This window comes from Drosophila subobscura, chromosome U (genome assembly GCF_008121235.1).
Source record: "Drosophila subobscura isolate 14011-0131.10 chromosome U, UCBerk_Dsub_1.0, whole genome shotgun sequence".
In the NCBI taxonomy this organism is placed as follows: Eukaryota; Metazoa; Arthropoda; class Insecta; order Diptera; family Drosophilidae; genus Drosophila; species Drosophila subobscura.
Window position 1 is genome coordinate 19,465,035 of NC_048534.1, and position 22,996 is coordinate 19,488,030.

The 22,996-nt window shown below is 49.0% G+C and overlaps 5 protein-coding genes across 6 annotated transcripts; 3 read left to right on the forward strand and 2 right to left on the reverse strand.

Moving 5' to 3' along the window:
* The first annotated feature begins 159 nt into the window (after positions 1–159).
* On the forward strand, positions 160–6,031 carry LOC117902473 (AP-2 complex subunit alpha). The gene is made up of 8 exons (XM_034813881.1): positions 160–527; positions 1,154–1,465; positions 2,020–2,231; positions 2,295–3,340; positions 3,403–4,327; positions 4,380–4,663; positions 4,727–4,931; positions 4,994–6,031. The coding sequence occupies exons 2-8, from the start codon at positions 1,402–1,404 to the stop codon at positions 5,069–5,071; spliced, it is 2,814 nt and encodes a 937-aa protein (XP_034669772.1). The 5' UTR covers positions 160–527; positions 1,154–1,401; the 3' UTR covers positions 5,072–6,031.
* Positions 2,830–10,989, reverse strand: LOC117902472 (DNA-directed RNA polymerase I subunit RPA2). 2 transcript variants are annotated; one of them, XM_034813879.1, is made up of 4 exons: positions 10,826–10,989; positions 9,268–10,767; positions 8,642–9,212; positions 2,830–2,879 (listed from the first exon to the last, which is right to left on the reverse strand). In XM_034813879.1, exons 1-4 carry the CDS (start codon positions 10,904–10,906, stop codon positions 2,845–2,847), a joined length of 2,187 nt encoding a protein of 728 aa, XP_034669770.1. In that variant the 5' UTR covers positions 10,907–10,989; the 3' UTR covers positions 2,830–2,844. The 2 variants fall into 2 exon arrangements, with proteins under 2 accessions (XP_034669770.1, XP_034669769.1); XM_034813878.1 differs by lacking the exon at positions 2,830–2,879 and having other exon boundaries at positions 7,307–9,212.
* A 3,321-nt stretch (positions 10,990–14,310) lies between these two features.
* Positions 14,311–14,826, forward strand: LOC117902482 (SUMO-conjugating enzyme UBC9-B-like). The gene has a single exon (XM_034813893.1). It carries the CDS (start codon positions 14,332–14,334, stop codon positions 14,809–14,811), a length of 480 nt encoding a protein of 159 aa, XP_034669784.1. The 5' UTR covers positions 14,311–14,331; the 3' UTR covers positions 14,812–14,826.
* A 760-nt stretch (positions 14,827–15,586) lies between these two features.
* Positions 15,587–20,355, forward strand: LOC117902471 (trichohyalin). Its single transcript, XM_034813877.1, has 5 exons — positions 15,587–16,562; positions 16,632–16,849; positions 16,910–17,054; positions 17,116–17,646; positions 18,192–20,355. Exons 1-5 carry the CDS (start codon positions 15,828–15,830, stop codon positions 20,238–20,240), a joined length of 3,678 nt encoding a protein of 1,225 aa, XP_034669768.1. The 5' UTR covers positions 15,587–15,827; the 3' UTR covers positions 20,241–20,355.
* A 23-nt stretch (positions 20,356–20,378) lies between these two features.
* On the reverse strand, positions 20,379–21,232 carry LOC117901351. Its single transcript, XM_034812062.1, has 2 exons — positions 21,100–21,232; positions 20,379–21,037 (listed from the first exon to the last, which is right to left on the reverse strand). The coding sequence occupies exons 1-2, from the start codon at positions 21,185–21,187 to the stop codon at positions 20,379–20,381; spliced, it is 747 nt and encodes a 248-aa protein (XP_034667953.1). The 5' UTR covers positions 21,188–21,232.
* Positions 21,233–22,996: the final 1,764 nt, after the last annotated feature.

Consider the following 22,996-nt stretch of genomic DNA (forward strand, 5'->3'; position numbering starts at 1 on the left):
ATTTCCAATGAATTTTCTAGAAACTCTTATAGCAACATTATTAACATTTCAACGTGTGACGTCACGACGATGCGTATCTTTCACCTTTTCCGCAGCCCTGGCACAATTTGTTGGTATTTGCGGTACTTTGGCGTTTTGCCACACTATTCTGGACACTTGCGCCCGCTAGGAGGCTCTCCAGTCCGAGGCAGAGAGAGAAGAAAAATCAATAGAAATTTTCGTTTTAGTGAATTGCTCTGCATTTGGCAATAGTTTACAACAAAAAAGCAGCAAATATCAAAGTAAATCGGCAATCAGGTGGAGTTACATAAAGCCGAGTACTCGCGACAAACATTCCGTAGCCAACACCCAGAAAAACGAAGCCGTGAGAGAGCCCAAGCCACAAAACGGAGCCAACTAATACAAAATTCCAGCACAACCAACGCCAGAGCCCAGAGCAGAGGCCCAGCGAAGCAGCAACCAAACCAACAATTTTTCACTGCGGGCCGCCTCTCATCGGGATCGTGTGTACTATTTAAGCATAAAAAGTAAGCAGCCAAAGCCCCATGGAAAACACATACGCCCATTAATGTTTGTTTCGGTCTGTGCCAATAAAACGACTTCGTCATCTCGCGAAGAGAAAAAAAAAGTAAAAAGTGACGTGACGTGAAAGCGAACGAGTGCACAAAGGCAGGCAACAAAGAGCCCAAAAAGTGATCATAAGCTAGAAGCCAAAAGCCGGTGGTTCGTCCGGTGGTCGCGGTTTCGGTTGCGGTTTCGGTCCCCACCAAATAAACCAAATAAATGCAAATGCAAACGCCACAGTTCGGGAGTGCAGGCAGGCGATAAAAGTGCGGTCCCCGAGGTCATCTCGTCGCTGGTGGAGCTCTCTGAATCTGAATCTTTATCAGTTGTGTGTTGCTGTTGCTGCTCTGCTGTTGTGGCAGTGCCAAAGTTGCAAGAGTGCTTGCCAAAAGTGCGCGGGGGCGGCGTTGACAGCGGGCATCATTCCCCCCACCCTACCCCTCTACCCACTCGCGCGGAATGCCCTCAAATGTCAGGGTTCATTTTGCGATAAATGATTTGCAAGCAGATTCTTTTATTTTTCCCAATACCTCCCCACACCGCATACTGATCAGCCCCCACCCTAATACGTGACGATTCTCTCCAACAGGTCTGACAGAGAATTTCATCGGAACGGCGGAACTACACTGAGCGAAAATTGAAGCGGCTGATATTTTGTTTGCAAGCAAATAAAATACCCGACTCCGTCGTCGTCGTTTTCGTTGCTGTTGCTACTGCTGCTGCTGTCGTCGAGTTCGAGCCGATAAGAGCGTCTCGAGACTCGGCCGCCTCACAGGCAGATATTTCTTGCGCCCCACAGTTTGCATAAAACCAGCGAAAATTAACAAGCTAACTACAATGGCGCCGGTGCGGGGGGATGGCATGAGAGGCCTGGCTGTGTTTATATCGGATATAAGAAACTGTAAGTAACAAACAAAAAAATATAAAAAATAAACTCTCCAGTAAATTGCTTGCATTTAAATTTAATTTATCAGTGAGCAGAGGCAGGGCAGAGCTAGCTTTTCTTATCCAAATTCATTCATAGGGGCGGAATCAGCGCCATTTCTTGATCAATTACTGAGAGGAGCAACACACACACACACACACACACAGGCATAACATATTTTTATTATGCACGAGAGTGCCGACGACGACAATTGTTGTTTGTTTGCTCCGTAACTCTGTCCGCATTATCGTCATGCTGCCCGTTACTGGTTTCCTCTCTCCACAGCATAGAGTCTCCAAGAGTCTCCACTTTTGGTGACTGGTACTAATTGGCGCCTATGTGACCACGAGTGAGAGAGAGCAAGCTAGGGCTTTTGAGAGTGAGAGTCACACACACACACAAATCACTCTCCATTAATCGATCATATGTCTTGTCTGCTAACGGGGGAAAAAGAAAGCTGAGCTCCACCGCGGCTTCTGCTGAGATTCTCCTTTTATGACCTTGACCCATTTATCTTTCCTTTTCTGCAGGTAAAAGCAAAGAAGCGGAGGTCAAACGCATAAACAAGGAGTTGGCCAACATACGAAGCAAATTTAAAGGAGACAAAACTCTCGATGGCTACCAGAAGAAGAAATATGTGTGCAAGCTGCTATTCATCTTTCTACTGGGCCATGACATTGACTTTGGCCACATGGAGGCGGTCAATCTGCTGTCCTCCAACAAATACTCAGAGAAGCAGATCGTAAGTGGAAACCTGGGGGATCCTCAGAACACATTTAATAATCATTTGTGTCTTTTCTTTCAGGGATATCTATTCATTTCGGTGCTGGTTAACACAAACAGCGATTTGATCCGCCTCATCATTCAGTCGATCAAGAATGACTTGCAGTCGCGGAATCCGGTGCATGTGAACCTGGCGCTGCAGTGCATCGCCAACATTGGCAGCAGGGACATGGCCGAATCCTTTTCGAATGAAATACCCAAGCTGCTCGTTTCCGGCGACACCATGGACGTGGTGAAGCAATCGGCTGCGCTGTGCCTGCTGCGGCTGTTCCGATCCTCGCCCGATATTATACCCGGCGGCGAGTGGACTTCGCGCATCATTCACTTGCTGAATGACCAGCACATGGGCGTGGTGACGGCTGCCACATCGCTGATTGATGCTTTGGTCAAGCGCAATCCGGACGAGTACAAGGGCTGCGTGAATTTGGCCGTGTCGCGGCTCTCGAGGATCGTGACTGCCAGCTACACAGATTTGCAGGATTACACGTACTACTTTGTGCCGGCACCGTGGCTGTCCGTGAAGCTTCTGCGGCTGCTGCAGAACTACAATCCCGTGACCGAGGAGGCGGGCGTTAGGGCACGCCTGAATGAGACCCTCGAGACGATCCTCAATAAGGCGCAGGAGCCGCCCAAGAGCAAGAAGGTGCAGCATTCGAATGCCAAGAATGCCGTCCTCTTCGAGGCAATCAATCTGATCATTCACAGTGACAGCGAGCCCAATCTGCTGGTGCGCGCGTGCAATCAGCTGGGCCAGTTCCTCAGCAATCGGGAGACAAACTTGCGCTACCTGGCCCTCGAGTCCATGTGCCATTTGGCCACCTCAGAGTTCTCCCACGAGGAGGTCAAGAAGCACCAGGAGGTGGTCATACTCTCCATGAAGATGGAGAAGGATGTCTCCGTGCGCCAGATGGCCGTCGATCTGCTGTATGCCATGTGCGATCGCGGCAATGCCGAGGAGATTGTCCAGGAGATGCTCAACTATCTGGAGACGGCTGACTACTCCATACGCGAGGAGATGGTGCTCAAGGTGGCCATTCTCGCTGAGAAATACGCCACGGATTATACCTGGTAATACACGAAAATCTGTTGTGGAATCTCTTCCCTAACTCTTTTCATTCCCTCACTCGCAGGTACGTGGATGTGATCCTCAATCTCATACGCATCGCTGGCGACTATGTGTCGGAGGAGGTCTGGTATCGCGTCATTCAGATCGTCATCAATCGCGAGGAGGTGCAGGGCTATGCAGCCAAGACAGTGTTCGAGGCCCTGCAGGCTCCCGCCTGTCACGAGAATATGGTCAAGGTGGGCGGCTACATACTCGGGGAGTTTGGAAATCTGATCGCCGGGGACTCGCGCTCGGCACCGCTGGTGCAGTTTAAGCTGCTGCACTCCAAGTACCATCTGTGCTCGCCCATGACGCGGGCCCTGCTGCTGTCCACCTACATCAAGTTCATCAATCTGTTCCCGGAGATACGCACCAACATTCAGGACGTGTTCAGGCAACACAGCAATCTCCGTTCGGCCGACGCGGAGCTGCAGCAGCGTGCCAGCGAGTATCTGCAGCTGAGCATTGTGGCGTCCACGGATGTGCTGGCTACCGTGCTGGAGGAGATGCCATCGTTCCCAGAGCGCGAGAGCTCCATTCTGGCCGTGCTCAAGAAGAAGAAGCCAGGACGGGTGCCAGAGAATGAGATACGGGAGTCGAAGAGCCCCGCTCCGACCTCGGGTGCGGTGATCCAGAACAATGTGCACGTGAACAACTCACACAGCAAACTGAACAACAGCAATGCCAACACGGATCTGCTCGGACTGAGCACGCCGCCGGCCAACAATGTGGGAAGCAACAGCAACAGCACCCTCATCGATGTTCTGGGCGACATATACGGCAGCAACAACAACTCCAGTGCCGTCTACAACACCAAGAAGTTCTTGTTCAAAAACAATGGCGTACTCTTCGAGAACGAGATGCTGCAGATTGGCGTCAAGAGTGAATTCAGACAGAATCTGGGACGGTTAGGGCTCTTCTATGGCAACAAGACACAGGTCCCGCTCACGGTAAGTGTCTCATCGCTCTTCCTCTGCAGTTTCAACATTCATTTTCGTTTAGAACTTCAACCCGGTGCTGCAATGGTCTGCGGAGGAGACGCTCAAGCTGAATGTACAGATGAAGGCTGTGGAGCCGACCCTGGAGGCCGGTGCACAAATCCAACAGCTGCTCACGGCCGAATGCATTGAGGACTATGCCGATGCGCCAACCATTGAGATCAGTTTCCGCTACAATGGCACACAGCAAAAGTTTAGCATCAAGCTGCCGCTGAGCGTGAACAAGTTCTTCGAGCCAACCGAAATGAATGCCGAGTCCTTCTTTGCACGATGGAAGAACCTAAGCGGGTAAGTGCCAGAGCTGCTCAGCTGATACAGATTGAATGCTTCATGTGGTAACTTCTTTTACAGCGAACAACAACGATCACAGAAAGTGTTCAAGGCTGCACAGCCGCTGGATCTGCCTGGGGCAAGGAATAAGCTGATGGGCTTTGGCATGCAGCTGCTCGATTCGGTGGATCCCAATCCGGATAATATGGTCTGTGCGGGCATTATACACACGCAATCCCAGCAGGTGGGCTGTCTGATGCGATTAGAGCCGAATAAGCAGGCACAGGTAAGGCCCAATCCACTCTAAGCTTCAGCTGAAACTCATTTTGTATTCCTTTTCCTTTGTAGATGTTCCGTTTGACTGTGCGCGCCAGCAAGGAGACGGTGACACGAGAGATATGCGATCTGTTGGCAGATCAATTTTAAGCCACAATCATGGGACAGGAAAGTTGTCCGCGGGGTGGAGAAGGAGGAGAGCTACGCTACGGCATAAAAAAACCACTTTACAATGCACAATCCTAAACACCTAGAGAAAATATCAAAGCAGGAGCAAGAACGATGATTTCGATGCCCGCCCTTAGTTATGTACGCCGCCGCCGCCGTCGCCACTCCCATGACCGATCGACCGACCACCTACCAATCCACAGCCGCACTTCTCTTCTCTTCACACGTACCTTTTTGTCAAAATCGGAAAAATCTTCTACTGCAGCAGCAAGAAGCGGGAGCTCCTTGCTGGCACTACACCCAATTTATTTTGAATATTCTTTTCATGTCAAACCACTGCGCTAAGTCCTAAAAACTAAACCTAAAACCCCGAATCACGGAATCCGCATCAGAATTCTTTGTAAATGTTAAGCTCAAAAAAAAGTTCATAGTAGGAAGGAAAGAGAGACATAATTAGATTATGTTGAAAATTGTGTATGACAAACATTATATATTGTTGCATCTTATGGAGGCAGTAGCAATTGGATATTATATACCATACTATACACACACATTATACATACATACATATATATATATAAACTATATATAACATGAACATTCATACAAAAACCACATACATATACCTAGTATATACGTCGTTGTAATAAAAACAAAACAAAAAACTAAAAAAAAAGAAACAATACGATGAAAGATAAAGCTTGCAGCAGCGGAATTATATAAAAGAATGCAAATGACAAATATGCAAATCGTTATCTAAATATTTATACATATTGATTAATTGCAATTGCATTAACGAAATTTCATGTTTAGTGTTTTTTGGATTGAGAAATGTTGGAGGAGCACGGAGAACGGCAAGTGGATCATTGCATGGAAATCTCATTAAATAATAGACAAATAATTAGTGGACGAAGGAAAATACTTTTTTGAATTGTTGAGCAACAAAAGAAACAGAAACACTAAAAAAAAGATTTAACGAATTATTCGGTCACGAAACGAAAATTGCAAAAAACAAAACAAAAGATACAAACAAATATTATACATATACTTATAGAAGAATTTTTCGATTGATCGATCCTGTGTGTGTATTATTTCGTTTCGTATATGTACCATAGATAACTGATAAACAAACAAAAAACTACATGTTGTGCCGCCTCGGTACCTCGGTGCGTGGCGATTTATATAGCACCAAGTATTAAAAACTAATCCCGATGCAGTTGCAGGTACAGCAAGCGAAGCCATAGCAGCCGAGAAAGCAAAGAAGAACAGAGAATTGTAAACTAAATATACATTATATAGACACTGAAATACTGAAATAACGATAATGGCAATTGTCACCCCCTCCCCAAACACTTTTACCACCCCCCGCCTATTATGTATACCATTTAGACACTCTTCAGACTCTCTCTCTTTTTCATCTTGTTTGCATGCCCTGCGGTTGGTTACCGTGCGTGTTTTTGCTATTAAGTGCAATAGTTAAATTGTTACACAAATTCCACAACAATTCCATGGAACAACCAACACACACATACAACAGATAAAGCGACTAAACAAAAAGGAAAACCCATAACTGACAACCACAAAAAACTACATATAGCAAATGCAGGAATTTATCTGTAAACGTAAACAAATATGTATTTAAATAAATAAATAAATATAAATTGAAACCATTCAGATGAGGGTTCATTGAGCTGGGGCAGTCTTTTATGATTTGTGGCATAAAATATTGTTTGTGAGGCAAGAGAAGATTCTGTCGGAAATACTTCTGGACAACCTCTGAAAACCAGAGGGTAAACTTGGGACAAATTGTAATCCATTCTTAATGGAAATTCACTTTCTCTTTAAATTTATATTTCAAGAGATTTTGCACTCTTTCTCTAGCTAATTTGTTATAAATTAGATAATTAACATAAATTTTCCAGAGAAGCGATAAATGAAGACCCTTCACAGCCTGTGATTTCCTTCTACCTTTCTTTGAAAATTCCCAAAAAATATAGAAAAGTTTTCTGACATCTTCCAAGAGGGATTTCTTAATGTTCAGCTTAGTGCTTCCAATAGATCTATGAAAAAGCCACAATTTTCGACCATATAAACGATCTCTTTATAGCAGATCTAAAATCTGAGGCAACAACACTTTATTGATTCATTGATTTTGACCATTAAACACGATCCCTGATCCCTTTATAGCAGCTCCAGTATCTGAAGCACCAACTCTTCTTCGATTAATTTCGTGTCAACTTTAATGGGGGAACATAGTCGTAAAAACATAGTAGTAGTCCACATGATCTAAACTCTAGCTTTAACAATATGTAGTTGGATCATTTCATATTTGGTTGAGCTTGAATCTCGCATTAATGTTCACCGAACTCAGCTCTGTGACCAAAAACTTGAAGGAGAAGGGAATTTCGATCATGGACACTGAACTGCTATCCCCGCACAGACGACACGTCTGCGGCTTGGAGGACAAACCGCCACGCTCGTTCCGCTTGACAATCTGCTGCAGTGGCGACAGAATGGAGCCGCACTTGTGGCACACCAGCGTGTGCGTCTTGTCCGAGTTGTGGAAGAGCCGATCCTGCAGCAGAAAGGCGGCACCATGGGATATCAGAGCGTCGCGTTCCATCTCTCCGAAACGAACACCACCTCCACGCTTGCGTCCCTTGATGGGCTGCTGGGTGCGCGCCTCAACAGTGCCTGTGGAGCGCACCTGCCACTTGTCGAAGACCATGTGCCGCAGCCGCTGATAGTGGACCACGCCGAAGAAGATGTCCGCCGTCATCTCTCGCCCATCCACGCCAGAGTAGAGGCGCTCCGTGCCGTAGTAGTTGTAGCCGCCGGCCTCCAGCATCTTGCCGAAGTAATCTATGGCCGTATTCTTCTCCGAAAAGCGGAAGGGCGTGGCGTCGTACACACCGCCATGGACAGCGGCGCTCTTGCCGGCCATCGTCTCGATCATCATGGCGATTGTCATACGGGAGGGGAAGCCGTGAGGATTGAACACAATGTCGGGTATCATGCCGGACTCCGTGAAGGGCAAATCCTCAGCGGGATACTTCTGCGAGCAGATGCCCTTCTGTCCAGCGCGCGAGGCAAACTTGTCGCCAATCGTAGCCGGACGTGGCACCCTGAGGGTAATGCAAACGGTCTTCTTGGGCGTGAGGTCGAAGCTGCCCAACTGCCGAACGCTGTCCACAAAACATTCCTCCTTCTCGTCCATTTTCACCACATTGTAGGTGGCCGTCTCGCCATCAAAGTAGCTGTACAGCGGGCAGCCGAAGGTGAGCTTGGCGCCCGGATGCGGCAATCCATCCGTGTCCAGATGCTCGACCAGCTCCGGCTTGTGCGGATGGCGAGCAAAGTAGCTGTTCTTCTTGGGCAGCTGCACGAACTTGGACTTGTAGATGCTGCCGTAGGCAAAGCCCCGCTCGTACGCGGACTTGTTGATGATCATGGCATCCTCCATGTCGTAGCCGGTGTAGGAGATGACCGCCACAATGGCATTGGTGCCCATGGCAAAGTCATCCAGCCCGATGTTGTCGTAGTGCACGGGACGGAAGAGCGGCGTGCCGGGCGTCTGCAGGCGGTACAGCTTATTGGCCGCCTGCTTGGGCCAGTTAAGGCAGGGCGTGCCCATCGTTTGCTTGCCCATCTGACACTGGTACATGTTACGGGGCGACTGGTTGTAGTCCGGCATGGGAATGAGGTTCGCCAGGTTGCTCATGAAGTGCGTCTTTGCCAGCTCCAGGTGGGTGGTGAAGTCTGGGTAGATCTCCTTTGGATCGATGGCTATCTCCATGTACAGCTGCTCCAGGGTGCCAATATACTCGACTTGTTTCCACTTGATGTTCCACACGGGACGCATCATGCGTGCGGGACCCGTGGACAGATAGAGGCCGGGAAACTGACCGTTCTTCTTGTACGGAATGAAGCCAATTTCCATCATCTTTGGCACCGTACCGGTTATCTTTTCGTAGCGCAAATCCTCGATAATCTTGCAGGCATCGGTCTGGAAGATGTGACCCAGATGCTTGCCATCCAGGAGCACTGCATACAGCTTGGCATCGGGATGCCTTTCTGCAGACAGCGGCAGCATTCCCATTTCCAGCAGCTTCGTAGGAATGACCTGAAATGGGAGGATTGAGTTGATGTTTCCTTTACAAAGAGGAGCGTGTAAATACCTGCACCAGCTTAGGGTCTGGTCGCTTGGATATCTCACAGGTCAGTGTCAAGTGATTGAGCAGACCGCAGGGCGTACCATCGGGCGTGTGCACGGGACAGATGAAGCCCCAGGCGTCGGGCAGAAGCTGACGTGCCTCTGTGGTACGCATTGTGGTAAAGTACGAGCCACGATGGATGGCCCGAAAGTGGGACATGTACCGCATGCGGTTGATATTCTCAGCCATGATGACCAGGCCGCTGTTCTGCATGAGTCCGAGGCCCGTGTTGCTCGCTATGTTGCCGGTGGCCAGGAAGGATTCAATGGACTTGCCCACACCGCCAGACTGACGCATGCACTGCGTCAGAATGCTGCTGCTGAGGAGGCTGTCCGGCGTGTTGAGCTTCTTCTGGAGAACGCGGCGCACAACGGACACCCAGTTCTCGATGCGCTCGCCCAGATACTTCTGGTAGAGATGCCCGGGCAGCAGCACTTCCTGCATCATGGCCGAGTCAACGTTCTCCACTTTGTGCTTGCCCTGGGCGCACTGGAAGAGCTTTTGCACCATGAAAACAATCAGCTGGAACTTCTCCTCGTAGGTGTCGAGGTGCACCAAGATGCGTTCACGCAGAATAAAGTCGGTGACATCCTCATCCGGTTGCCACTCGGGCACGACGGTGAAGCGGGAGCGGAAGAGGGTGCCAATAAAGGACCGGCACTGGGCGTGCGTGTAAACTCCCTCGTTCTGGACATCCCTGAGCATGGTTTGGACACACGAAACGTAGTACTGATCATCCTCGTAGCCCTGCACCAGCCTGTTGTAGATCTCCTCGTCCGTGTAGTCCATTAAGCACTTGAGGATGAGACAAACGGGGACATAGGACAGCCGCTTGATGTGCGAGAACATGAAGCGGGCCGAGCCATTGTTGAGGTAATGCAGAACGTTGCTGAAGGAGCACTCATCGTCGCGCACTGTCTGCACCATTATGCCCAAATCACTAAAGTTCTGGCCGCGATCCTTCCAGGTCGAACGCTTCACGCAGATCGGATGATTCCGGCGGACGAGCACCAGCATGCGGACAATCTTCTCGTTTCCTCGTATCACAAAGATGCCACCCCACTCGGAGTCGTGTTCGCCGTGCTTCACCATCTCTTGCGGCGAGCCCTTGCCCAGGTTGCACGCCTTGGAACGCAGCATCACCGGCACCTCTCCCAGATCCATGTTGATGGGCGTCTTTTGCAGCCCATTCACACTCCAGCCCAGACGCACCGAGCACATGCCCGAGTAGGAGACATGCAGCTGGCGCGAGTCTGTGGGATAAATTTCACGTGTTCGCACGTCAATCACATCCTGCGGCACCTGAGGCTTTGCTATCCAAATGTTCTCCACCTTCAGCGAGATTCTCTCTCCAGCAGGACTCTGCATCTGGACTGGGGGCATGTGCTTGGCCAGAAAGTCCAGGCCCACTGTCAGCATCTCATCGAACGAGTCCACATGTGGGGCTCCAAGGTTTGCCAAGTGCTGCAGGGGAGATTCAAATCAGTCAGAGGCGGGAGAGAATTTTACAGCAGCCTCTTACCTTGTTCAGCTGCTTGGGTATCGCTTTGAATTCTGGCCGGGAATTCGTTAGCACAGGATCCGTTTTCATTTCCTCCAGCATTTTGCTTGTTTCTTTCAGGAAATTAATCAAAAATAATAAAAACCTAAAGTGCAGACCGTTGCACGTGTTGTTTGGGTCGGAGCCAGTGTGACCGCGGAATTATCGATAAAATATACCGACAGACCCTCAAACCGAAATATACCCTTGCATTTTCCAAATATACTGTAAATATACCGTGAATCTTAAATTATTTTCCTAGATTTTGATGTTCTATTTGATATTACTAGCTAGTTAAGAGTCTCAGCATTAAAAATGTAATTTTAATCGAAACATCATTAAATTCCCCTCAGAATTGTGTGATTTTATTATTTATCTTTCCTTTGTCGTCAAAAGCATTACGATCAGCAAACATTTTAATGCCTGTACTGACCGCATTGGAAAATATATAAATTCTGTCAAATCCTTGCGGATTGTTGTGTTGTCCGTTAATTTACTTCATGAAACTTTTCAATTATTTTCCATGAAGCTTTACCATCGTGTGTTAAGAAGTTATTACTAACTCTCTTGAACAAATGAATGTAATCACAAATGAACGGAGGCGCAATTCGGAAAGCTTCAATGTTGATCTGCTGAAGAGCTGCTGTATTTACCGACGACTGATCGCAACCCAAGGCACGAACATTCAAGCCAACAGTTTTGCAACAGAGAATTGCTTTCTGTTTAGTTCTAGGTGTGTAGCATTGCCATTAACAAAAATGGGCACCGTTTCATTCAGCCAAACTGCGTTAATAATCTTTAAGTTTCATTAATTTCAGAGTTTGCACTTAAACACCCATTGGTCAACAGAAGGTTAATCGGTCTCGGTCAATGACATATTTACTCGATTTTAATATTCTGTTTTATTTTGCCATCCAACTAAGACTTTAAGCCGTGGAAACACAATTTTCTACGATTGTACAATACATTTGCCACAAGATTGGCCTACTCTTCATGACTTCTTTTATTGGATTGTTTAAAAAATAACGATTTAGCTGAAAGGGTAAGAAAAAAAATAATAAATGAGCGTCACGTTTTTATAGTGTTTTGTTACGTTATTTGCAATTTGTTGCTGGCCACCCAGTAGTATGTGCCTTTGTATACCCTGTTTCCATTATTTAATAGTAACATTTCTTTTTCAAAGCTGCTATTAAACATAATAATGGCTTAATGTTTCTATATTATGCAAAATTTGTTAAGATACTTATACAGCTGACTGTGTGCCCGCGTAAAATGATTTGTTTACAAAGTGAATTTAAACGAAATTGGAGTTTGCACAGGAAAAAGTCCAATTATCTTGAAGACTATGATTCCGCTGCAGTGGCCAGCGTTTACTTGGATATCCGAAGAGTTGTGCTGCTCATTTGTATGTACTACTCGGAGTTATGTCTACGGAAATGACTCTACTTCTGCCGGATATGTTGTCAACGTGTTGCTCCTTCTCTCTAATGAAGTTGTTTCATTGTTGCCCTTGTGACCGACCGGCTTTGGCTGCCTCTTTGACTGCTGCTTTGTCAGGATTGTCAGCCGCAAAATATGCGCAAGTTTGTTGCATTATTAATGCATGATTCCTGCTGACTTCTTCGCATGGAAATGCTCACAAATGAGACAGCAACGACACGGACTGACAATGAAACATGGTCTGGTTGGAGAAAGTAGAGACAGAGAGTTCTTACCCTTACTCAAAAAGGGTTTCCTATCCTACAGGGCTCTACATTGTCCTGCAGGCTCGGATTAACTTTGACTTTCAGGAGAAAGTTGCTCTAATTAACCGCAGGGGCCACCAGAGACACCAGATGACATCGTCACATATGTGGGAGGGTGCGGCGGCTGGCTGGCTGTCAGGATAATGAAGCTGAAACTTCCTTTTTGGTTATTAACTCGGCCGGAGCCAAAGGAAAACTGCAGCAGCAACTTGAGAAAGACACGAAACAACAAGAAAAACAAGGAGTTGCAGCGGCAAGAGCAGTAGAAGGAGGAGTATGGCGTTCAATCTGAGCCCAGTAGTCGCTTCGGTTTATTATTCCATTATAATGAACACAATGCACATTTTCTTGGAACTTTTTCCTGCCAGCTCTCTCCCTCTCTCTCTCTGCTCTGGCAGTGTCCTTGGCTGCTTTGGGTCCTTTCGTTGCTACTTTCGTTGCACATTTGCGTGGTGCAATCTCTGTGAAAGTTGCTGCTTGTGTTGTTTGTTTGTGTGCGTGCGTGTGAGTGTGGGTGTGGGTGCGGGTGTCGTGGATGGGCACAACTTTTGCCATGCGCTTCCAAGTTTTTAGCCGGATTTTTTTTGCTTTTTCTGGCGCTTTGTCTGCACTGACGACACCGGACCACGGACAGGAGACAGCGAGGAGGAGAGTGGAGGAGCAACATGGCAAATTGCATTGTTGATTTTCATTTTCAAGCCTGAGCTCCGCTTCTCATTCAGTGGCGTGGCAGTGCGGCATCATGGCACCCTGGCACTGGCGACACTTTGCCAAATGTGTGCTTCCTCCTCCACGCCTCCTCCTCTTAGCTTGGGTTCCGTTCGCTTCGGAGTCATTGCTGCGTGTTTCCCACTTTTCAAATGTGAACGCATAGCAAAAACTAGCGCAAAAATCAGCTGCAAAATGCATTTTCATTTGCAAGTTTTTCGCAAAAAGTTAGCTTTAGCCGGCAAAGGGAAAGGAGCACTGCACTGCCACGCCACGCACTCTTCAGAATCATCATCAATTGTTTAATCGAGCCCCAGGGATAAATACTCATGCCCCTTTTGGGAATAGAGGCAGCAAAAAAAGTTGGGGGAGTTCTTAGTATTCGCTGGGAATGGGACACACATAAAGATTGATTGACTGTCGCGTTATGTACCTCTGCAAGACAGAGATAGCATGAGACACAAAGCCACAACGATTTAGCTTTGTTAGTGTTGTTGCTTTGCTTGTACAGTTATTAAATTCAATGGAATTCTCTGCCGTTGCAAATCCAAATTAGATCATATGTTTGTCTCGCTCACACAGCAGGCTGCGCTCAGCGAGCAGCGTTCAAAACAAAAGTAGTTCCTTCGGGCTGCTGTGCTTCATATTTTGCAACCATTTGTCGGTGAAAAGTTAAATCAATCGTGTGTATTGAAATATAAATCAAACGCCGGAAATAAAAGCTAAATACAAATTGATAAAACAGTTGAAAGGTGAGACGTGAAACCAAACAACTTCAAGCTCTTTTTGTTCAATTTTTTTTACGTGTCTCTGCATATGCATGTGTGTGTGCGTTTGCGTTACAGAAGAACCAGTGGAAGTATTAGTGTGTGGTGAAATATCACCGGACAAAGCGTTCTTGGCTGCAATAATTATAATAAAAACGGATAAAATACTTACAAGGTACGTCCCAACACCATACAAATATTTTACTCTCACAATTTACACGTTTTGAACTCTTTTTTTTTGACAGTAAGCAAATCATAACTGTAAAAGATGTCTGGCATTGCACAATTTCGTTTGTGTGCGGAGCGCAAGGCCTGGCGCAAGGAACATCCATTTGGCTTTGTTGCCCGTCCCGCCAAGAATCCCAATGGCACCCTCAACCTGATGATTTGGGAGTGCGCCATTCCCGGCAAGAAGTCCACCCCATGGGAGGGTGGCCTCTACAAGCTACGCATGATTTTCAAGCCCGATTATCCGAGCTCGCCGCCGAAATGCGTATTCGATCCGCCGCTCTTCCATCCAAATGTGTACCCGTCGGGTACTGTCTGCCTGTCGCTGCTGGACGAGGAGAAGGACTGGCGTCCGGCCATCACCATTAAGCTAATTCTGTTGGGCATTCAAGAGCTGCTGAATGAGCCGAACATTCAGGACCCAGCGCAGGAAGAGGCGTATGGCATACTGTTGAATAACCGCTTGGAGTACGACAAGCGCGTGCGTGCCCAGGCGAGAGCCATGGCCAGTGACAAATAAGAATAAATATTCCACTTACAATGTTTCTTATCAGAGCTAAATATTGTATAAAACTCCCACTGCGAGCTGTTTAGGAGCAATGACCTTGCAGCACCTACAAATCCATCTGTGCCAAAGCCCTTGGCTGGGATCTTCATTGTCATGCTGCTGCCAGTTGATGTGGCAACTGTTTTTCTTTAATATTTTGTTCTGTTAGTCATAATCAAAGTGACGCGCCTGTCTAAATTTAAACACCTTCATGTGACATATTTTCCCAATTAAAATGCATCTAAACGGAGCGCAAAACATAGCCATAATAATTAGGGAATTTCTAGGAAGAGCGGCTGCCAAGTCCACGACTCTCATTGAGATAGTTTTCGTCCCAAAGAACAAAGCATTCGTTGGAGCATTTTCCGAGAGAGAGATGCAGAGTTCTCGATTTGGTTAAAAATAGAAAAATCTATTCAATGTTTCGCTCAGTTTTTTCCGTGCAGCCAAAGCGAAAAGTTCCGTACGACGGATAGAAATTAGATTTCGAGAAATTTTCGAACGTCTCGCCCGAGTACATATAGATTTTCTTTTTTTTTTCGGATCATATGTATACTAGATATTTACTTTAAGATCGGATAAACGGATAGCTTTTCGATTTTAAGTAAAGTTTAAAGGAGTTTAAAAGATCCAGTGGAATCCCTCGAATTTCCTTCATTTTGGCTACAAAAAGTAAAAGTTAATACGAAAAAATTGCGAAATCGAAAGATCGAATCGCGTGTGATCGAAGCAGCACACACATACACACACATGTATATAGCATATGGTAGTGTGTGTGCCTATATCTGTTCGTGGTGAATCGGTGAGGGCGGAGCAGCTCTTTGTATCGACTGCTTCTGGTGCTTCTGTTGCTTCTTCAGTGGCAAAGTCGCATTAAAGTGAATCGTAAATAAAAACGCCTGCCAGGCCAAGAACATAAGTAAACACAACAAGAGAACGTTCGCATACCACAGGTCTGGTTCTTCGGGGCCTTTGTTCTCGGGCATATTATGGGAAATGCAGAGTCTACGCCGCCTGCAGATGAGTCGCAGGTGCAGCAGCCGCAAGAACAGCAGCAAAGACAGCGAGCGGGAGGAGCAGCCGCTACAACGGATGACGAGCCCTGGTGGAATGACATCGAGCACGAGAATTTGGTACTGCAACAGGCCCCCACCAATGCAGCCACATCAACGCCCAAGAGAGTTGTGGAGGCTGTGAAAGGAGCGGAAGAAAAGGCAACAAATCGAGAGGAACCCATTGCCATGGATAGCAAGGAGGAGTCCCCTAAGCGTGAGCAAACTCTGGAGGAATTCAGGGAGGAGCTGCGCACCAAGCGGGAGGCGCGTCAGACTGCTGTGCAGGATCTGCGCGAGGAAATGAACAGCCTGAGAAGAGAACTGGCCAAGGAGCAGGCAGATAATCGACGTCTAAGAAAGGAGCAGGGCGAGGAGGAGAGGCCAGCAGAGCAGGTGCAGGAGCAGCCGCTCGAACAGCCTCCGCAGGACCCTCTAGATGTGCCCAAGGAGCAGCCAGAAATCGATCCAGACGATGAGAATCCCTCGAGCCGCAGTCGCCATGCCAACATAGAGCTGGCCAACGCCCAATTGGCACTGCAACAGGCCAACGCCGAGAATCTGTCGCTGCGCGGCGAAGTGGAGGTGGTGCAGCGTCAGGTGGGAACGCTCAAGGAGGTGATCAGCTGCTGCAAGCAAATGCTCAGCGTCAAAGAGGAGCAGTGTGCACAGGTGAGAGAGAGAGAGAGTTAAAGATTGAACAGCTACAGCTAACATCTAACACAAATCTTCTTTGTGCAGCTCAAGATGAAACTGCAGCAGATCGAGAACTCCTTCAGCGAGCGTGAGATGAAGATTATGTCCAACAATTTGCGGCAGGAGTACGAGCGGCAGCTGGTCAACATACGCCAGTTGAGGCAGCTCTACGAGGAGCGGCAGCGAGTGGCGGCCGCTGAATACGAGAATCTGCAGCGTCTCATCTCCATCAAGAAGGATGAACTCATAGCCGAGCAGGAGAAGTAAGTTGGGAGGCAGCCAAAGGCAAGAAAGACTCTGCTCATTCGTTTTCTCTCTAATAGAACGAAGAACTTTGAGGAGCGCAATCAAACGCTGCTCAAAGAAGTGGAAACGGCCAACGAGCAGCTGTCCAAGCTGCGCGAGGAATGCGGCGAACTAAAGTACGAGAAGCGAATGCTCAACGAGCAGGTGGGAGCCGTCAATATGGTAAGTGGTTTATCCCTGACACAGCTCCTTATTCCATGCTCAAACTCCACCCTTTTTGCAGCTCTTTAGTCAGCTCATTATGGGCTTCAATGGCAAGAGCAACATGGACATTGATCGCTTGAATCAAATGCTGGAAGAGAATCGCCAGCTGCTCAATCAGATGACCCAGGCCGAGGGCAGCTGCAGCGATGGCGCGACGCTGCCCAAGCTGCTCTTTGAGCTTGTGGAGGAGGCCACTGGCTCAGGCGGCTCCGGCGAAGACTCCGACAAGAGTCGCAGTGCAACGCCAACACCCCGGGCAGTGGAGGAGCGAGGAGGTGGAGGAGGAGGTGCGGCTGAGCCCGAAATTATGGGAAAAGTGGCCTCGGCCCAAGAAATCATTGGCAACTTGCCAAAAGTTTGGAAAGTGTTGATGGAGCTCTTGAGTCACCACAAAATTGAGCGCGTGCAGTTTGAAGAGCTGCCCCAGCCGGCACGAGGCATTGCTGCTGGTGCTGCAGCTGCTGTTGCTGCCACAGGGGAAGCTGGCAAGGCGGCAGCATTAGCCAAGCCAGCGGAGCTAAGCGTCAGCAAGACCTACATCAAATTGAAGGTGAGTCTAGTCCACCCACGCCACCAAGGTGAATATGATGAGCAGGTGCTGTTCTCCGCTTATTCACCACGCAGCAAGCGGCAAGCGCTAGAAAGGGATAGACGTCACCTTTACAGTAAATTCACCTTGCGCCCACGTGCTGCTCCACTCTGGCCGTTGAAGTGCTGCAGACAATCGGGCTTGTTAGTTGTCGTATCCGGTTTGCTGATGAAGTGCAGCAGCAGCAGCAGGCAGCCAGGCATCGTCCTTGTCTGTTGCACGCCCTCCCCCCCTAGTCTGTCTGTGGCTGTTGCAAAGTTTTGCATTATTCACTTAAGCGCTTTATTTAGTAGAGTGCAGGCCGAGCACGAGGACGAGCAGCTTCATTATTGCTGACGTTCAGTCGGGCAGTGACTGGGGGGCTCCGTTGTTGGCACATAATTGAATTTATCGGTCAGTTTGCCCCCCGCCCACCACAAAACATGTTGCACATTTTTGACAATCCATTCGAGTGGAAAGTTCTTGAAACTTCTCAGCAGCAGCTCTCCATCTAATCTCTCTTTTAGGACCTCATACTGGAGAAGAAGTCGCTGGTGAAGGAAACGAATCGCTTGAAGACGCTCAACAGTCATTTGGACTATCGCTTGAACGAGCAGGAGAAGCGGCTGAGCGCCGTCAGCTTGGAGCTGACCAAAACGTGGCATCTGGTGGGCAAGATGCAGCGTCAGCATCGGCAGCTGCACACCCAGGAGCAGATCCTGCGCTACCAGCTGCAGCAGAAGCGTCGCCTGCTCAGCGAGCTGAAGGACGAGCTGGAGTACTGCCGGCGCAAGTGGGCAGCGGCCAGGGCCAAGAACGAGGAGACCCAGGAGCAGTGCGACGACTGGCGCAGGGAATTTGCACGCCGCAAGCTGGAGGATGCCAATCACTCGGCGGAGAGCGGCTACAGCGATTCGGGGCCGCAGTCGGATGAGGAGCGGGACTCCGGCAGGGCAGAGGAGCAGGCCGCAGCAGAGCCTGTGGTTGAGGCCGTCACGCCGCCTTCTACTTCCGGCAATTGCCGCAGAAAGCACTTGAGGGATCAGTTCGAGCACACGCGAAAGATTAAGCGCATGCAGAGCACATCGCCGGGACGTCAGGCGGCCGCTGCGCTGGCCTCTGGCTCTGCGGAGGAAGAGGGCGAGGAGATTGTTCTGCGCTGGAACAGTGCGCCGCCCACCTGCGGCTGGCGTGGAGAGGCTATAGAGAACGACGAGGACGAGCTGGACGTGGGAGCTGAGGACTCACGCGGAGCCATACCCAAGACCCCACACAGCTCGCGCAGCAGACAGCGCAGTCAGGCGGAGGAGGCATCCACCTCGGGCACGGCCAGTCGCATCCAGAAGCTGGAGGAGCAGTGCAAATCGCTCATACAGCAGGTGCTGGAGACCTCCGACAATCGCGAACGTCTCGAGGTGCAGCTGTGCCGCTTCCAGGACGAGGTCTCGCCCGCACAGCATGCAGTGCCCCTCGACGATTTCATCAACAACAAGCGGCTGGAGCGAATGACGCGTGCCAGCTCCGCACCGGCCACGGGCAGCCTCACGCCGCGCGAGGAGGAGTACACGAGAAAGCGATCGGAGCGACTGGGCCGCCTGGAGGAGGAGTCGCGTCAGCTGATGTCTCGCATCAGGCGCACCACGGATCGCGGGCATTACCTGAAGAAGTCTCTGGATCGCATCAGACGTGCGCCCAGTCGCGATGCCAGCTTCGAGAGCAACACGGAGGAGACTGCGGAGACCGAGGAGACCAAAACGGAGGAGACTGCATCCCCGCTGACCGCCGACGAGGAGGCCTACACATCCAGGCGTGCCGCACGCCTGCGACGGCTGGAGCAGGAGAGTCAGCAGCTGCTCGCTCAGCTCTCAAAGAACTCGGAGCGAAGCGAGGGTCTGGCCAACAAACTGGACACGCTCCACGAGCGACAGCAACAGCAGCAGCAGGAGCAGCCCATCACAGCTGCAGCAATCTCGCAGACTGTGGAACAACGACTGGAGGACATCGAACGAGTGTCTGTGAATCGCGCCGAGCGTCTCCGTTTGATGGAGGCGCAGGGCAACGAGCTGATTGCACGGCTGAGCAACACGTCAGAGCGGGGCACGGCCATGATCAATCGCATGGCAGAGCGGGAGGCCAGCAGACGGCAGGAGGCCGAGCTGGTGGAGCAGACCCTGCCCACGGAGGAGGTCACCAGCTCCGTGAAGAACATAGCCAGCACGCGGATTGCAGACGATGCCGAGGGTGCCGCCTGCTGCGTCACCGTCACCACAACCGCCACACAGAAGGCCATGCAGCAGCAGGCGGCGGCCACGGGCGCCATTCCCAAGAAACCGCCAAGGAGCACACCACAGGCTCACCTGTGCGCCGCCTCACGCCAGGACGATGCGGCCAAGAAGCGTTCCACTGACAAGGAATCAGCAGCGACAAACGTTGCACCAGAAACTCTGGAGGATATGGTGCAGCGACTGCGTTCCTTGCCATTCCCGGCCGAGCAGCAAACACAAAATGTGGCAGCCGCGGAAACCAGGGAAGAAGAGCAAGCAGCGGAGGAGGAGCAGCAGGAGGATGCAAACTGAAAGATGTTCACTAGAGTTTAAAATTACGAATACTCCGCGGTAATCCTTAACCATACACAAATATCCACACAAATATTGTTCATTTCCGGAATGAATAAAGATTTTAATAATCTCACAACAAAATCTATCGGAGAGCAATCAGTGGCGTCTACGCTTTGGCATTTGACGGGGTGGGGCAGGGCTGACTCTCTTGTTGCCCTTCATGTTTATGAAGCGCACATAGATCTTGCCACGGAATGTTTTGCGGTAATGTTGCAATTCTTCCTTGGGAAAGAGGCGCAGTATCTCCTCCTCCAGTTGGTAGCTGAACGGCAGCGACAGTCGCTGACCATTTTCTAGGTAGTAGTCGGAAATCAACCGGATGAGCAGCCGCCGCTGCCCTGCATCCAGGCACTTTGGCTGTCCAACGACATCGAGCAGCGACTGGGAGCGCGTGCCGCCGGCCTTTAGAATGCCCAGCACTGTAAGCGCTTCCAGCTTCTGGTCCTCATCGCCGCTTTCCTTCTTTACTTCGTTTGCCACTGGCTCAGGCTCAATGTTGGCCTGCACGGTTTCGGCGTTTGAGTTAGCCAATGAATCATCGGAATGGGCAGTGTCCGCAGCGTAGTCAGTCGCACAACGACAACCCTGGCAGTGTTTCTGCTCCTGCACACTTTGGAGGGGCCATTTTAGCCCATGGCGCCAGCGCTCCAGGTGATGCTCGAAGCGTATGCGCTCTCCCAAGCCAACATTCTGGAGCAGCTCAGGCAAGTGATGTGGTTTCATCATGTACAGTTCGTTTATGCCGATGGCCTGCTCTGTGGTTCGGAAAAAAACGTTTAAGCCGTCATTCTGCTCTCAATTTCTCTCAATTTGTTACCTTCCAAGCGTGGGAGAAGATCGGCGACATTCCATGACTGGAGCAGAACGCGCATATCCCCGACTTCTTTCTCAGTATCCATTTCCATTTGTATAAATGCAGATTATTGAAAAAGACAACCTTCACGTGAAACGACAGTCAAGAAGTGGAGATTATTGTTTGCTACTGCTTCGATTTAAATTTTTGACAAATGACAAAGACAGAATATACACCACCTTGTATAATTTCACCATGCGTGGGCCTGTGCATGTGTGCCCATGCATGTACAAATTAAAAGCGGCATTATAGGACCGGCAGTGTGAGCGAGAGAAATATATGTTTGCCGATTGGATGTGTTCCGCAAAAGTAACGGTTGATAATCCGTTATGCTTTTGCTGGTGTACCCACCTAAAGATGAGCTTGAACTGGAATTATTGGGCACGAACCTGCACGAAACTATAAATGTGTATTCACTTATTACTTTACTTTACCATTACTATTACTTTATTACTTATTACTTATTTTATTACTTTCTAACAACTGTTTGAAGTAACTCATAAAGATACACCACAATTCGTAAAATGTATAAACGTGCGTATTGAAATTTTTAATTTTCGTGTTGGCACGATTCGAAAAATTGCGGCCATTGTCCATCTCTAACTAATGTATACTAAACAACACACAAACTTCTTGTCTATGTGTCTCCATTGGATGTCTTCTTATGTATGTATGTACATATCTCTTCAATATTGTCTTCAATGGCTCCAAGAGAATTGTTCTCAAAGCGTTGGATTGACCAGCGTGGATCGCTGGTGTTGTTTTTTTTTTATACCTTTCGATGGGTTATGCCAGTCTGTTTCCTCATGCTATTTCGTAGTTCACTCTAGATGCCCCTAAAGCACACGACACGGACTCGCTGGGATTTCTGGGACTTATGTGCTCCCTTAGACACGCACGCAGCCATGACATTGCCGGCCCCTGAGACTGCCACAGCCAGTGCCAGTGCCACTGTCGCTGACATGCATGGGTGGACGAGGTTGCAGGTTGCCCAGTGAGGGTGTGGCAAGGACGTGGCCATTGGGTGGCAATGGGCGGCGCATTATCTCTGCATATGTATGCAAGTAAAAATGCGAGCGTCCGCTAACAAGTTGGTGACGTTGTCCCCCATCCTCGACATTGCAGCTTTATGCAAATGCGATGCCCTGGCAGACTCTCTCGCTCCCGTTCGTTCCCGCACATCGCACTTCTCAAGGCGTGTAAACAGCAATTGGGTTGGGAGCAGGGGTGCCCAGGGAGGAAGGGCTCTCTCTGTTCAGGCATAAAGACAACATCGCCTCATATGCTTTTAAAGCGAACAGAGATTGTACATTAACTTATCCGCTCGCCTTCTTTCCTTTCCGGGACAACAGCATCAACAACATTCGCTCTGAACAGAGCTCTCTCTGTCTCTTGAGCCCTTTCCATATTTTTGTTAATTCCTTATACCAGAGACCTGTTAACTAACCGCTCTGTAACATAACATAATGTTGTGCGTTCATTATGCTGCCTTACAGTACTGGTTTGAAGCCACCCCTGCAGAAATGAATACTTCCAGTCCGAGCTCAGGCCAATGGTTCGATGGGGAAGAGCTGTTAACATAAGGCCATCGAGTTTGTTCCATAGAGTTTTAAGGGGGATGGCCTGGATCAAGCGTGTTCTCGCTGTTGGGATGTTCGAAGGGGAGTTGTTAACAGTCGAGCTGCAGGCCGGCTACCAAAATTCGCATTCGTTTTGATTTCGTTGACAAAGTTAATAAAATAAATAAATTAACCAGCAGGCAGCTACAAACTTAAGTGTTCAGCTGCTCAGCTGTTCAAATGCAACAAAAGTTCCACGCAAAATAGCGTCGAAGAAATGTAAGCTGAAATGGAACCGCCTT